General features: G+C 41.8%; 2 protein-coding genes across 3 annotated transcripts in view; both read left to right on the forward strand.

Annotated features, from left to right (window-relative positions):
- The window catches only part of ppm1lb (protein phosphatase, Mg2+/Mn2+ dependent, 1Lb), a 38,186-nt gene extending 24,607 nt beyond the window's left edge, over positions 1-13,579 (forward strand). For both annotated transcript variants that reach the window (XM_071521069.1, XM_071521075.1), the window contains exons 2-4: positions 1,684-1,900; positions 7,490-7,651; positions 11,017-13,579. In XM_071521069.1, the coding sequence (XP_071377170.1) occupies positions 1,684-1,900; positions 7,490-7,651; positions 11,017-11,357 (720 nt within the window). In that variant the 3' untranslated portion in view covers positions 11,358-13,579. The remainder of the gene's footprint in view (positions 1-1,683; positions 1,901-7,489; positions 7,652-11,016) is intronic.
- An 829-nt stretch (positions 13,580-14,408) lies between these two features.
- On the forward strand, positions 14,409-16,239 carry LOC139645394 (ADP-ribosylation factor-like protein 14). The gene is made up of 2 exons (XM_071521087.1): positions 14,409-14,900; positions 15,454-16,239. The coding sequence occupies exons 1-2, from the start codon at positions 14,586-14,588 to the stop codon at positions 15,757-15,759; spliced, it is 621 nt and encodes a 206-aa protein (XP_071377188.1). The 5' UTR covers positions 14,409-14,585; the 3' UTR covers positions 15,760-16,239.
- Positions 16,240-16,370: the final 131 nt, after the last annotated feature.

Below are 16,370 nucleotides of genomic sequence, written 5' to 3' on the forward strand. Positions count from 1 at the left end.
GGTGAAGGAATGTCTGGGACGATGTTCGATATGCCTTCAGACTGAGATGGAGGAACGAGAGAAAGACGTAGAGTGTGGGAGAATGAGAAAGAGAGAGCATGAAAGAATAAAAAAGAATGAGAGAAGCAAGAGAAAGCCATAGTCAAGGCATGCTAGCCTTAGGGCCTGAACATCGCTGCGGAAGCAGAGAGGAGAGAGGAGGGATTGTGGGAAATGGAGAAATGAGAGTGAATGCACCAAAGAGAGAAACAATGGAAATGTTTGGGGGTCAGAGAAGAAGAGATGGGAAGAGCAACGGAGGTTGTAGAGGAAGGCAGCAAGGGCGCTGTCGAGATGTGACTGTGGAGGAGCAGAAGTGTGTGTTTTCATGTGAATAGAGAGAGAGGGAGAACAAGGGAAAAGGGTTATCAAAGTCCTTGGAAGTAATTTCCCAGAGTAGAATGAGATATGGATGGAGGGAGGAAGAGAGGGAGGTAAAGATAGGAGAGAAAGCCCATGAGAGAGAGAGAGCTAAATGAGTACATTGTATGAGCACTTGAGATATAGGGGTCATATATGGGTCTCTGTCCTGTGACCTCATCATTATTATTCTGCGCCAAGAAATTACAATCTGTTTCTGTTCTGCAGCCTTGATTGCCTCATCCTACATTCTCATTCCACCGGCGCTTCAGACTTTCTGCAAGTGAAAAAGATTTAAGAAATTTGAGATACAATGAATCTGGGATGCTGTAGATGAGCGGAGTGTCAGCAGTATATTATCTGACATTTATGCTTGGAACATTTTGAACTTCACGACCTTGGACTGGTGTGTCTTCCCCGCCTGGCCCTGAGTCAGGAGAGGGGAACGAAGGAGGTGTTATTGCTCTGGAAAGGCAGCGTGAATCTGTGAAAAGAGGTTTAGTGGATGGTGTTATCCTTAGGGTAGAATGGATAGGGGAGAGGATACAGTTTCTCTAGCTCAGCTCTATCCCACAGTGGGGTGTGTGTGTGTGTGTGTCTGTGTGTGTGTGTGCGTGTTTGTGTGCATTTGACTGGCGATGCACTTTTCCTTTCCTTATCTCTGTTTGTTTATCTGTGATTTATCTGTGTTTCAGCAAGGCAGAGAGGACAAGCAGGTTACTGCTACTGTAGCCCACTGTCCACTCCACTCTCCACATACAGTGTGAGCATGTACATGTGTAGAAAACACTCTGCAAAATAATAAAAAATAGGCACTACTTTTGAATAAATCAATGATCTACCAATGTGTGTTTTTTTTTTTTTTTTTTTTTTTTCATAAAACATTGAATTTGTTTTTGTTGAGGCCTACATTCTAAATAGCCACAGTCCAGGATTTTTAGAGCAGGCCACCTCCTGCTGTTTATTTTTTTTTAAATAATGCAGCTGTCAACAGAGTGGCTCTGGCTTCAGTGCATCCCACAGAGAAGAGCATCCTTTTCAACCTTGTTATTGTTTGTCAGTCTTTCAGTAAACCCCCAATGTCCAGGCCCCATCCTCTTGGATATGATGATATCAGCATCATATGAATTATACCGCTAATTAAACATGATCAATTAAAAAATAAAAAAAAACACTCATGAATCTGTAGACCAGAATGTGTTTGGTTGCATTCAAGTGTTTTTGATAAAAATTATCTCCAACCATGTAATTCTCCCTCTGCCTCCCTCTGTTCTCCATTATCAGGCGGCTGCTGACTTTGCCAAGGCCCACCTGCCTGAGGCTCTCCGCCAGCAGCTACTGACCTACGAACGAGAGAAAGAGAGAGAAAAAGAAAAAGACAAGGAGAAGGATGAGAAAAAGGAGACGAGTGGCTTGTCTTATCCTTCCATCCTGGAGCAGCAGATCCTCACCTTGGACCGAGAAATGCTGGACAAGCTCTCCGCTACCTACAATGAAGCAGGTGCGTGTTTATGTGTGTGTATGTGTGTGCGTGTGTGTATGTATATGTTTGTGTGTTTGTGTGTCATACACCATGACATTTAGAAAAAAATCCCCCCAACTGTCATAAACATGTACACCTAACTATATACTTGGAGTCGTGGTGTATACATGCACACATGCATGCAGACGCCTGTGCTTGCATGTATGACAGCTTTTGGGGATTTTTCCCTCAAAACGTTGTGGTATCTGTTTAGACTCTACAGTGGTTCAGTCATTAGTTATGGTCTAAATGTGTGTATATATCTGCTGAATGTGTGACCACAAAACCATGTAGCCCCTCTTCTCCCCCCCCTTACCCTTTCCATGACAAATCACAGATGTATTTTGCCAGTGAATGTTGCTCATTACATGAGCTGCTATAAGGAAGAAGTCCAGTACTGGTGCATTGTCATACTATTGGTCAAACAGTGATGCTTGTTTTTTCTTCAAGGTCCCCTATGATGCTGCATGCAAAGTATTATTTTCTACTCTACTGTTTCACTTGACTGTTGTTGAATAGCGTCTGTCAGCAGCCCCAGGCCATGCTTATTCAGCTGTTTAAATACAGGCTGATCTTCACAAGGCTTGTAGTAATTATCTCTGGAGGGATGTAGGGAGGGCGGAGTGAGGGAACAGAGAGTGATGGATGGGAAGAGGTAGGAGAGGGGTCGGAGTGGAGGGAAGGAGGACATTTTATTATGCAATAAGAGCTATACAGTAGAAAGAGAATAGAGATCTATAAGAAAGGATAAGGGACCACAATAAAAGAAAAGGTTTGGCCTGGGACAAAGGATGAGGAAAGACAGGAGAGGGACAAACAGAGAGTGAGAGAATCAAAGGGCGAGGAGAATGAGGAGAGGAAAAAGGATAGAGACCGAAACAGGAGGCTGCAGTAGCCTTGCGTTTAGAGAAGTGGACTTGTGACTGGAAAGTTGCCCGTTTGAGTCCCCAGACCGGCTGGGAAATTGTGGGTGGGGAAAGTGAATGAGTAACACTCTCCACTCCCTCAGCAACTGCTGTCGAGGCCTTAAGTGCCTTTGAGCACGGCACTTAATCCCCAACCGCTCTAATGGAGCTGCGGCTTTTCTAAGCAGTAGAAGACCGGTGTGAATGTGTGCGGCTGTGTGAATTTGAAGCTGCGTGTTCAGTCAACTTTCCATGGATAAATCAAGGTGAAAAAAACAAAAACAAATGGTGAGGTAAGAGTGGAAAGAGACGAGCTGTGGGGGAGAGGAGGAAGAGAAACACAGAAACATACAATGTAGAGACAATGAGACATTGTGCTTCATTCATGAAGATGTTCTTTGAGTTTATATTATAACTAAATATAACTATATACTTTGGATAATGTATGGTTCTTGCTTTTGATATAGCGTAGAAAATCATTTAAAAAAATCATTGTAACAGAGTGATTTTTGGCATCAAGATCAGTTTTTCATAAATCAGTTCCATCGATAACATTATTGATGATCGTTTTTTTAAAATAGTAGAGATGGAGTAACGGAGAGAGAGAGATGTGCTGCAGAGTTAGAGTTTCACCCGGCTTCTCCTCCACCTCCATTGATTTAACACCTACAAGAGTGGAGGGAGAAAACACAGGAGCAAGAAAAGAGAGGAGGCAGAGAGTGTATGTGAGAGAGATGGTGAATTTGCTTTTCCTACAGCGGATGTATTGGTTTATTCAGAAAGCAGGCGAAGAAGAGTTGAAATATTGATGATAAGACGATTACATGGACTGTCATCACACGCTGCAATCGCAGGAATGCGACGTTCCTGTGGGAATGTCTCCCTCTCTTTCCTGGTGCCCCTGATTAGACTAACTCTGTCTTCTGAGTGGGAGGCAAGAGCGAAGAAGGGAGAGGTGGAAGGGATGATGAAAATGTGCAGGGTCATGTCGTAACTGTTGGAACAGACGTAAATGCACAGTGATTCCTGAAGAAGAAGAAGAAGAAGAAGAAGAAGAAGAAGAAGAAAAAAACAGGGAAAAGAGGATGTGGAAGCTTATGTCGAATTAAAAGTCTGAACAGCGAACAGCCTGGATGAGAACACGTCATACGCAGGCGGCTCAGTTATCTCACATGTGACTCGCATGTAAGTTAGCGAGGGAGCCGTGTGTATGAAAGAAGCATTGAGAGGCCCTGCTGCAGCTGAGCTAAGAGATCCACATTCTCCAGAGAATGATGGGGTCATATGATACACTAATTGCTAGAGGAGAATCAAAATCTCCAGACTTGGAGCGCCCAGGCCGGAGGTGACAGATGACTATTAGCCCCCAGAAAAAGGTTGATGTGAAGCACGAGAAGCTGCGTTACCTTTTGTTGTGCTCACCCGCTCTTGACCTCTTCATCCTCTTTCATCCTTATCCTCCTCCCCCTTTACTGCCGCCCCCAATGCCGCTGATAAGCATCAAGCTGTCTGATCCGCGTCGCTCTCGAACCGACCGCTGAGCAAATCTCCTCTCCTCGTCGCCTCTCCCTCATGCTCTCTTCTTAAGCTACGTGACCTGTTGCATCCAGACTCCAGAGATTCTTACCGTTGCTCTCTGCCCGCATCTTTTCATTATCCCTCCATATTTCTCTCATCCTTTGTTTGGACAGCGTGGTAAGAAGGACTGAGACTGAGCTTACAGATAATCTTACCGTCAAGGTACATTACATGAAAAAAGCTCTTGTGTTGTCTAGTCCCACGCATTGGACAGCCAGGGATTGAATGTGCTGTGCAGTTTTTTTTTTCCATCAGCCTAGTCAGAGTCTCAGGGGGATCAGTTGATCACGTAATTGTTCTGGATTCTTGTCCCTGTATCTGATTCAACAATCGCATCATTTAGGGCGCACAGCTCCTCGCTTTTGTTGTAATCAGGGCCTAAATTAAGCTGGCAGAGAGGGAGAGACAGGGAAAATAGAGAGATGCACTCTCAATTCAGCTCACAGTCCCCAGGACAACAGCGTATCAGATTTATCCCCCTGTCTGTTCATCCCTTCATTGTTTATCAGCGAACAAAAGCGCTCGAAAGAAAGATAAGAGAGATGGGACTTTGATGGAATGCCCAGAAGCTGAGACTCTATTATGGAAACCGTCTTCTTAACGTGGTGTGGTATTCTGTTAACCTTTATGCAGCTGTGACATGTGTTTCAGGACACACACACGTTTGCACACAGTCAAGTAGTGCCTTAGTCCAGTGTACCATGAGGTGGTTATGCAGGATAGAATGGAATGCATGGAATAAACAATGTGCATTACAGAAAGTAGACATATTTCCTGAAGCTTTCCACATTGTAAAGTAGTGTAAAATTATGTAGATACTACTACTAATAAATAGCATTGTTTTGAACATTAACAGTCATAAGGTTACTTTGCAGCTAGTTCTGCTGGGTGGTGAGAAGGAGTCCAAGGATTGTTAGATTGTGCTGGCGGTGAGTCCAAGGAGGCCTGGTGGGATAGGATGGCAGCTCTTGGGGGGGGGGGGGGTTATATACACTGTCTTGTAATTTTATGTAATGTTTGTTGTAGTTTATGTATATTTCATCCTATTTTTTGAAGATTTGTTGTTGTGAATATATGCTCTACTTTTGTTCACCTGCACAGGGACTGGGGATGAAAATGAGCTGTTTAGCTATATCTCTGTACAATGCATCAGACTTTATAGAGGTTTATGCTTTTATTGTAAGTGGTCCCTGTTAAATAAACTGAAGATAAGATATGATAAGATAAGAAAGGCTTTGAAACCAATGAGCCAGGAGGAACAGGGTTATGACAGTCTTGCCCTCGCTTTTCTTCACCATAACATCATGCAGCTTGGTTGAGAGCATAAGGCCATATGATGTAGTTGGGTGCAATGCACATGCATCCTCTCTGGACTTATTGACAGGAGCAACATGTGGATGCAGAGTCTTTTCTAACTCGAGGAGAGTGAATCTGTGCAGTGATGCTAATTGGAGTTAGGAACTACTGTAACTGGAGCTGAGATATTAATCTAATTGGAGTGGTGGAGGTGTGCAGGGTCAAGCTAAGCCAATTAGCATGACTAGCATGTGGGCTAGGATGCCATTTTAATAGGGAATGAGGAACGTGCGCTTGGCTGGGCTAGGCTAATTGGGGAAGGGTGTGCTAGCAAGGCACCTCAGTACATTATCTCTATTACCATGGGAACCAGATATGGATAATTAGCTGGACAGCATAGCAGAGTGCAGGGGCAGCTATAGGCATGAGCAGCACGATTAGGGACGCATACAGTGATGAAACTAATAGAAATAGACTTTTCACAGAATGTGAGAACGATTTATGAAGTAATTTACAAGTGGCATCAATATTCACTTCATTCTTCACAGCCTCCTTTCCAGCTGGTACTCTTTCTTGTTTTTCTAGTTTTTTTCTGCCTGCTCCTTTTTTGCACATTTTTCTGTTTGTAATTTTTCTTCTCACCCAAAGCTATAAATGGGAATAATAAAATCATTGTCCTGCTGAGAAGTAATCTCTTTTCTCGCTCTTTCCTCATCTCTCTTTCCCTCTCTCTCCCTCCTCTTCTGCTTGCTCTCCACCCCTCCTCTGCTCTTACTCTTCATTCCATATGCATCCTCTGCTGCCTCTCTCCCCCGCTTCGCTCCTCACACATTATGTCTCAATCAGCTCTGGGTGCCTCTGTATGTTTAGTCTCTGGGTGATTGAAGTGGAAGGGAGAACCCTTCACTGGGGAGATGGATTTGTTTCATTTTGCTCAAAGCCCTTGGGAGTGCCTGCTACACAAACCAGCTCGACTGTCAGTCAGTGCAAACCTAACACTGAGTTGTAGAACTTGAGGAAAGTCTCAAAAGTTAATAGGTCATTCAGATTCATACGATGGCACTTAAACCAGCCTTCACTACCTTTGTTTTAGAGTTTCCACTGACTCCACGGTCGGGAACACAAGCCAATATCACAATAGCGGGCATCCAATCAGTGTTCAAGTTTTTTAATAGTTTACTCTGTAATCCTCAGAGTGTGACTATACTGTCCCATTTTTCTGTCTTTCTCTCTCTCAGGGTGGTCCAGTACGGTAGGACCCCCTACTTTCTCATCTTTTCTCTCCTCTGTTCCCCTCTCTCCAGTTTTGTCTTCGCTCTGTGTGAGCAGATGGCCAAACAGGCAGATCTGTACTCTCTCTACAGGCTTTGGATCTCACACAATAGACCTCAGAATCTCAGTCCAGACTCTGTTCTGCCTGGCTGGGAAGCTAAACAAAGAAAGGAAGGAGACGAAATGAAAGCATTTCAGAGAGTGGTAGAAGGAAGACAACTTACTGAAGTACTGTTTCAAAGGGTTGTGCATTGTTTGCAGCTGCATGTGTTTAGATTGTGCCGTATTAGTGCAAGGAGGGCAGTGTGCAAGTCTGTGTGTGTTGGAGGAGTCTGTAAGTGTGAGTAAATGCACATATACAGGGGTGAGTTTTATCCTCTCACGTAGTATTGTTTTGGTTTTGGATTAAGGTTGTTATGAGGATATGTCTTAGATTCTCTCTTCCCTGCTTTCTCTCCCATCCTCCCCCTCTCCATCTCTCTTTATCCCTCTTTCCTGTCCGCCCTTTCTGTTTCAGGTACTACATGTCTGGTGGCCCTGCTGTCTGATAAGGAGCTGACAGTGGCCAATGTTGGAGACTCACGTGGAGTTCTTTGTGATAAAGATGGCAACGCCATTCCTCTATCACATGACCACAAACCTTACCAGCTCAAAGAACGCAAGAGGATCAAGAAGGCTGGTGAGCATCAGTTGCCTTCCAGTTCTCATCTGATTCTGAGCAGCTGAAGCAGGCTTTAGTTAAAACTTGAGATGCTTCCAAACTCAGATTATTGTCATGAGAACATCAAATAAATTGTCTTGTTATCATCAAAGCTAACCAACATCCTTTACTTTAACAGCATAATCCAGTAATTGATAACATGCTACTTTAGTAGCAGATTGAGTTGTCAATTGCACTCAGACAGTACAAAGTATTTAAGATGTATTTATAGGCAAAATTTACCTCCTACCCTATCTGCATATTCTCCGTTGTGTTGAAGAGATTGACGGCTGTTTGCCAGATTAGTCAGTATGGTCAGTAGTCAGGATAGCCCATCATCTCCATCTAATGGTCCATTTGGGTACTGAAAAACCCTTCAGTTTTTGATCACACTGAATTGTTGTCTACTTGTTTGTGTAACAGGCTCACAACTATGGGATCACAGATACTGACCTTTTCTGCCATTGGTTTTAATTACTTAGTGCCACCTACATGTCTATACTACTAGCATACTGATTGAAACTCGTGTTTATGTGCTGCTACCATGGTACATGGTGCAGGACATTATGTTGTTATGGTGGCATCTGTGTGTCTGTCTCTGTGTAGAGACATTCTTGTGAACATAACTCATGAACAGTACATGATAGGAACTCACATTCATACTCACTTCATACTCACACCAAAGGTTCCCCCTATAGAGTAGATGATCTGAACAGATTTTGGAGCGCCTTTGGAGCATAAATTTGCATATTACTGAGGATAAACTGATTTTCTTGAAACTACTATATCTCCTTAATTCTTTAAGATACAGAGTTCATATTAATGCCATGGTATCATGGGGGCACTCACGTCCCTTTTAAGGATTAAATCAACAAGAGCAAATAATATAGGCTCCCTTCAATGCCGTCTATGCACCGATGAAGTGATGTTTCGAGCTGTAAACTCAAACCAAAACATACATAAACACCATCTTAAATACCCATCATGCCCATTACAGTATTGCATGACCAGCTTGTGTGAATAGTTAAAAAAAAATATTAAAAATTTCATACAAAATGTGACAGAACAATCGACATCTGAATTAATAACGTATAGCCTAAACACTGTAGAAAATATGTTTAAAAAAAATCCTTTATATACATATACCAAGAATTAACTATTAAATAATCTATAGAAATACTCATGATAAACATCAGGTAAGACCATCATAGAGCCACAAGAAAATCAAATGGAGGCACCTCAGTATATTCTACAGGGTGTAAGAAATATTAAATGGAGTCTTCAATAAAAGACATCCACCATCGCAGATCTATTGTAGCTGCCATTGGTTCATTGAGTGAAAATATCTCTGCATTTGTTGACCACTTCTTTCAGTGTTTTCCAAGCACTCGCAGCATTTTAGACCTCATTGAGATTGCTCTGACAACTAATTACTTCCTTTTTGGTAATGACTTTCATCTTCAGGTTTCCAGTGCGAGCATGGAATCTGAAATGTGACCCAGCTTTGCCTCGCATTATGTTGGACTTTTGGAGCAGGACATCACACACACACACACACCTTGTCCATGTATTAATGTTTCTTCACATGGACATCAACAGAGGACAAATTAAGAATGGTCAACTGAAATTCAATATGGCTTTGACTCGCACAGAATGAACTTTTGGACGTTCATGTGACAGTGATGGGCTTCAAACAAGCCTGTTTTGCAAAAGCACGGACAGAAATTCTATACTTCATGATCAATCATATCATCCCACACCCTTGAAAAAACCCTACCTATTTCTCAGTTGATCCAGTTGAACCCTGTTTGTAGCTCAGATGATGATTTCAAAATAAAAGTAGTCGATGTGGAGAACCAAGGCTTCTAATCGTGTCTCAATTAAACTAGGACCAAAACCTTGGACAACAGGGTCACTTGCACTATCCAATATTCATCACTGGGGAACAATGTAGTTTCCATCATAAGAAAATATTTGCATATAATTGCCATGCACCTTGCTCGCAACGCACCCATGGATAAACCTCTGTGTGTTATTTTTAAAACACCCCCTAACCATCAAAAAGTTGATAAGGGCAGATTTGCCTCCACCTGTCCCGATCAATCCTTTCTGAGCTCAGCTGACTCTGAAAATTATGTAAACTATGTAACTTCACATTCAAAACTAAAACTTAACCCACCCACCCACTCACTGGCAAAACAAACAAAACAAAATGAGTAATTTCCTGCAAAACTATTAATGTGATTTATATGATGAAATGCCCATGTGGCCTCGGCAGATTGTTGAAAACAAGGATTTCGGAGAACACAGGACGTGCAATCAGGAATTGTGATTACGAAAGTCCAGTAGCTGCTCACTTCAGCCTAATGCAACACAGTGAGGCCTCTCTCAAATAACTGGGTATAGAACAAGTAAAACTCCCTCACAGAGGGGGGGATACAAACGCTTTCCTCCTTAAAAGAGAAGAATTTTGGATCTACACATCAGACATATTGGCACCCAAGGGATCCATTCCCTTGATCTTTATCTGTTTGCCACTGACAGTTGGGAGGACTTATCACTTCATTATTTCATTGTTGGCCATATCAATACCACCAATGTAGACAAGTATTTTGGCATATGAATATTTGCTGCATGAATCAGCTTAATTAATGACCTTATTAGTATAACTGGTTATGTTTAATATATCATAGTGGCTCTTGTTTCTTATTGCTGGGTGTATATAACATTTGCCTAACAATGATCCCATAGCAACGAGCTTCACCCGAGTAACTGAATGTGTAACGCTGAAATCTTCCCTTCACGCTGAGCCTGGTTCCTAGGAAAGTGTCTTGGCCTTGTATGGAAGTCTGCGTCCAATACAGACACTTCCAGTGAAACTCCCTGCCCGTAATCTGCTCTAGCAATTACAGAGGACACACAGCTGTACTTGCAGGATGTGACATGAATTGAACTGTATCCAATATAAACAATTCATTCCCCGAGCCAGACCGGCATTGGGCGAGTGAAAACACATTGGTGGCACTGATCCATAGTATTTTTTGTTCTTTCATGTGAATCAATAGTCTCATAGTTGATGCAGATGAATAGACCTGCTGCTAGCTGGTTCAGGGGAACAAAAATATCTTTCATCTCTGTTCTCTAATGGCAGTAACATAAAAACATCTGTTTCTCTTCTCTTCCTCTCACCTTTGTGCTATCCTCTTCTCTATTCTTGACTTTGTCCTATCCTCATTGTGCCCTCTATTTTTGTCTTCCACTAACACACACACACACACACACACACACACACACATATTTTTCTCACCATTCCCCTCTCTGGCTTTGTCTATCTGTCTCTCCAGGTGGCTTCATCAGTTTCAATGGCTCCTGGCGTGTTCAGGGCATCCTGGCCATGTCCCGTTCTCTGGGCGATTACCCCCTGAAGAACCTCAACGTGGTCATCCCTGATCCCGACATCATGTCCTTTGACCTGGACAAGCTGCAGCCGGAGTTCATGATCCTGGCATCGGACGGCCTGTGGGACGCCTTCAGCAACGAGGAGGCGGTCCGCTTCATCAAGGAGCGGCTGGACGAGCCCCATTTCGGCGCCAAGAGCATCGTCCTCCAATCCTTCTACCGCGGTTGCCCTGACAACATCACTGTCATGGTGGTCAAGTTTAAAGGCAAGGCCAGCGAGCAGTAGACCCGCCCGTCACTGGTCTGCCACATATCTATACTATGTTTGAATATATGTATGTGTAAGATAGGCTTAAGATGAAAAAATAAAACACAGAACCCGCAACTTTTGGAGTGAGAACTATTTCTATCAAAGATATTTACAGAAATTAGCCATTCAGCACACACACACCCCCCCCCCCCTCTCTCTCTCACTTTTACTGTTGTGAAAGTGACATTTGTAAGAACATGTCTATTCATTTCAGCTTGGCCATATCTTTCAGACACCGTAGTGTGAGCTGGGTCACTGTTATGCAAATAAACAAATCAGATTTAGCTTTGTGCAAATGTGGGGTGTGCACACATTTGTATGTGTGAGTGAGTCAGTGAGTGAGTGAGTCAGTGAGTGTGTGAGTAAGACTGAGATGAGTCTTTGTGTGTTGCTCTTGCACACAAGTTTCAAATTACAACCAATTCATTCTCTAGCCAATCGTGACAAATGAAAATTTAAGAATACAAGACAGCATGGAGTTTTACTACCATATTATTATTTCAAATGTTGTCTTTCACTCAATATCTATGTGACCACTAACTTTAGTTTATTTTTCGAGTTTGCTAACTCTAGGTTTCCACATCTTCTAAGACTTCTATTGACTTCTACCAAATGACTGCACTGAAAACTACAATAGTTTAGTATGTTGGGAGGTTATTTTTTTCCTTGGATCAAACACATCAACGGTGCAAATCATCATTATGAATTTATTCCCTTTATACATGAACAACACAAATGATATTATGCCTATGCTTGTCCAAATACCATCGTTCTAATTGTACAGCAAAAGAAGCAGTTACATTGTCATATCACATTTGCTGACCCTGGGCAATCTTGATCTGAGAGTGAATGCAATATTTTAATTTCAGTTGCCCCATTTTTATTTCTTTTGTTGTTGACAGTCTTATAAATTCCCTTGAAAAGATTTCTGATTGCTTCTCTGCTGATAAATTCTCATGTCTGTTTTGATTGTTGACAAGACATTGTCTTTGTAAAGCTGAGATTGTCTCTGTAGTGTGTTTCTGTTCTGTTATTCTGTTCAGCTCTAACATCAGGATCCATGTAGCAACTGATGATGTAATAACTGCCAGATAATGTAATAACTTGTCAAAATGTAATAAAATGTCCATCCAAGTGTCCATCAAAAATGTAATAAAACCTGTTAATGTTAATTCCCACATAATGTAATAACATTCTGTATTCACATTATGATATTAACTGGTGATTATTTCTTCATAAGGGGTGTAACATTTTATCTGATGATGTAATAATAGTATTGAGTAATAATGTAACAACAAGAACAAGAATAAGAAAGTAATAACTCCAGCTACAACACTATTAGTTGATATTATTATAAAGTAATGATCGGCAGTTATGTCATAACTCAAGCTACAATACTATTAGTTGATATTATTATGAAGTAATAATCGGCAGTTATGTCATTCCATTATCTGGGAATTTGTCACATTAACAGGTTTTAGTGCATTTTCAACCCATTTAGAGGGACATTTTATAACATTTTGACGAGTTATTACATTTTCCTGCTGTGATTACAATATCATTTGCTACAGTCCATATTGATGGAATGAACTGAGAACATACTGTCTTATCAATGTAATGAACAGAAATGTCCTACAGCTTGGTACATACACATCGTATATGTACAGTTGAATTTCTATTTCTCTGAACTGTCACTCAAAATGTAATGAGAAGCCTTTGAATGAAATATGTAATTGTTGCCTTATTTTTGTAAAACTGTTCATTTCCTGTTATGAAGTCTGCTGCCAAAACTAACTTGTTGGTTCTTAATGTAATGCAGTTGAACATGCCATGCACATCGCACGACTTTGATGTCATACCTTGATAACTCACAATAGACTAGCATCTTTAAAAGGATGTCTCCGAGAGACATGACATTGTAAGATGAATGTACATACTGTCCTCATGGTAGTATCACCCCTTCACTGTTTATCCAGCAATGAATAAAGCAATGCGCCTGTCCCTGGATTGTTTATCATCAGAGGTGTTTGCCAGATAAAATCGTTTGTATGTGCTTTTTCAGTTGTACATTCTTCCTGAATAGTGTATGTTACAGAATGTTTATGTGGCGTTTGTACTTGGTTTTGTTGACTTTAATAAATTGTAAAAAAAATAAATAAAAAAATTTGAATTTTAAAATGTAAATCAAAAAGGTAACATTAAAATGGTAAATGATCATATAATTTCCTTTGTCATGTTCCATTTTCCTTGTTTGAAGAGAGAAGGAAGAGCAAGAAATTGTTAGAGATATTAAACATCCTCATGAGAGATTATAGATTGATACCTATCTTTTGAAAACCTTTTTTGTAGTCTGTCTGTGCCACCTGCTGGGTGATTAGAAGATGTTCCTCACAGCAATCTGTGGATCTGTGTAGCTGTAGTACACTACTCTCATGCTTATCTTAACTGCATACTGGATTTTAACAACCATGTTTAAATACTATGCTGCAGTCTATCACAATAAGTCAAAAGATGTTTCTATGTATATCTATTTGAGATGACTAACAAATCCCCCAAAACTATTTTTGCCTAGAGGTTCCTGGAAGCTGCGTCCTCAGCCTACGTCCCTGGAGCATTAGTTGTGACTGAGCTCTAGCATGTTGTGAGTCTAAAGATAAAACTAATGTATGCACACCAGCCAGGGAGATTGACCATGACCTAAAATTGCCCCTTGATGTCATTGCTAGCTGACAGGCTGCCAGGAAGAAACACAACCCCCCACCTTCTACCAAACTTGGGCTTCCTGGTTCCTGGTGTGTGTGACGGTCTAGGGCAGGTGTGACATGACTCCATTAACTGTGCTGTGGTAACCAGAGAACTCAATGCTCCTCTAACTTGCACCATCACTAGATGGATATAAAAAGCCTGACTGAAAGCCAACTAATGACGGGAAGTATCCCATCACAACACGGGGGAGGGGTCTCTCTGCCTCTGTGTAACATAAAGGCATTCTGAATAGCTTCCAGTTTCCATAAGAGACCAGACACACAGAGCAAAGACTCACTGAGCGCACAGACTTCCCAGAGCACAGAGACAGATGATACAGCTGCAGCCACTGGATCAAAGAGCTTAGTTTACACAGTTATACAACAAGAAGAAGATATACTTCTTTAGATAAAGACACAAGTGGCACTTCTTCAGACAACAGAATCAGTATTTTAAGACATGGGTGTTCATGGTTCTAAGCCCCACAAGCAAGCACAAGTGCTGATGCTGGGCCTGGACGGATCAGGGAAGACCACCCTGCTCTACAAACTGAAGTACAACGAGAGCGTGGTTACCATGCCAACGGTGGGCTTCAATGTGGAGATGCTGGAGACGCAGCACAGCGGCCCAGGGCTGACGGTGTGGGATGTGGGCGGCCAGAAGAAGATGAGGCCCCACTGGAGGCACCACTACGCTGACACCGCTGGACTGGTGTTTGTGGTGGACAGCTGGGACCTGAGGCGGCTGGACGAGGCGCGCAAGGAGCTCCATCAGGTAAAGTCATCTAGAACATTTGAACTTGATTCTTGATAAGATATTTAGCAAATAAACTTTGTATTTGCAATGGAAAAGCGTCTAGAAAAACAAACATATTAAGCAATAAAGGCCTGATTACAGGACCTTTTATGGCTTTTTAGTTTTATGGATGTTACAACAAGTTTTATGGCTGTTACAACGATTAAACACAAGTAACCATCCCATAGAGCAATTAGATTATTAGACATTAGACATATTAGACATTAGAAAGTGCACTCACTCACACAAACAACACCTATACCCATCCATACAAAAGCACCTGTGCTCATTTCCCTAACAGGGAAAAAAAAGGAAGTGAGAAAGGTTGAAGCTATTGATTATATTGTATTAACAGTGGGAGAATCAAGCTCAAAATAGGATAGAAATGGTTGCCAGACCTTTATGAACGTTCGAGTGGAGCCTTGGATCGTATTTAAGAAGATGTTCAGGTTTAAGATGTGCTATTAGGAATTTCCCATAGTTGTATACTTGACGACTTGAGTTGTCCTACTGTGTTTCCTCCACCCAGCAGATCCTGAGGTACCGGAGTCTCAGAGGAGTTCCTCTCGTGGTCCTAGCCAACAAACAGGACCTGCCTGGAGCTCTGGACCCAGCAGAGCTCTGCCTGAGACTGGACTTGAGAAGAGTGTGTGGGGACAGGCCCTGGTTTGTCCAGCCATGTTCAGCCTCCACAGGCATGGGACTAGAGGAGGGTTTCAGGAGGATTGTCTATCTGCTGAAGACTTCACTGAAACAGACTCAAGAGGATATCAAGGAAAAGCTGCAGTCCAAGGGCTTCCCTATTATGGCTATGAAACCAGTCTTGCACTGTGGTTAACATGTATTGATTCGTAATGGGTTGGATGAAAATCTCTTTCTAAGATAGATTCATACCATGTGTGGGAGTCTTTCTAGCCTACCTGTATAACTCATCAGCAAATGGCCTGGCTGTGGCATCTCTGTGGTCCAGATGAGAGGAGGCAGCAATAAAACAGATGACATTAACACAGTGTTACATCTCTGTGGTGGAAAGCATCTCTACTGTATCCTGGTTGAGACAAAATGTGCCTTGGCCATGGTGATAACTGAGGATGGTGTGTATAATCTTGGATTATCAGGATAGTTTTGAGCAAATGAGAAAACAGCAGGTGTTTCAGAAAGCTGCCATGAGCAGCTAGTAAAACAGTGTTAGAGGGCAGTTGAATGTTATAGTCAAAATGTGGAAAACTGACATCTTAAAAAAAACATTGTTCGCTCTAGTTTATGTGGCTTGATGAAATGCAATTTCCAGGTTGTGTATTATCTGCTACTTACTTTTTCATACATGTTCTAGCCTATTTATATGTATTAATGTGTTTGTCTAGAATGGCAATGCATAAATGTAATTGTCATGTAACAAAATAAAAATTTAAAGACTTTCTTCAACAAGACATAAATGACTACCGTTCA

This window comes from Centroberyx affinis, unplaced genomic scaffold (genome assembly GCF_046629955.1).
Source record: "Centroberyx affinis isolate AG114_WGS23_722 - 3 ecotype Tasmania unplaced genomic scaffold, CSIRO-AGI_Caff_v1 ptg000076l_1, whole genome shotgun sequence".
NCBI lineage: Eukaryota > Metazoa > Chordata > Actinopteri > Beryciformes > Berycidae > Centroberyx > Centroberyx affinis.

Coding starts and splice junctions, on each gene's coding strand:
- LOC139645394 (XM_071521087.1), top strand. CDS start 14,586: ATGGGTGTTCATGGTTCTAAGCCCCACAAGCAAGCACAAGTGCTGATG. Junction 14,901..15,453: donor CGCGCAAGGAGCTCCATCAG/GTAAAGTCATCT, acceptor TCCACCCAGCAG/ATCCTGAGGTACCGGAGTCT.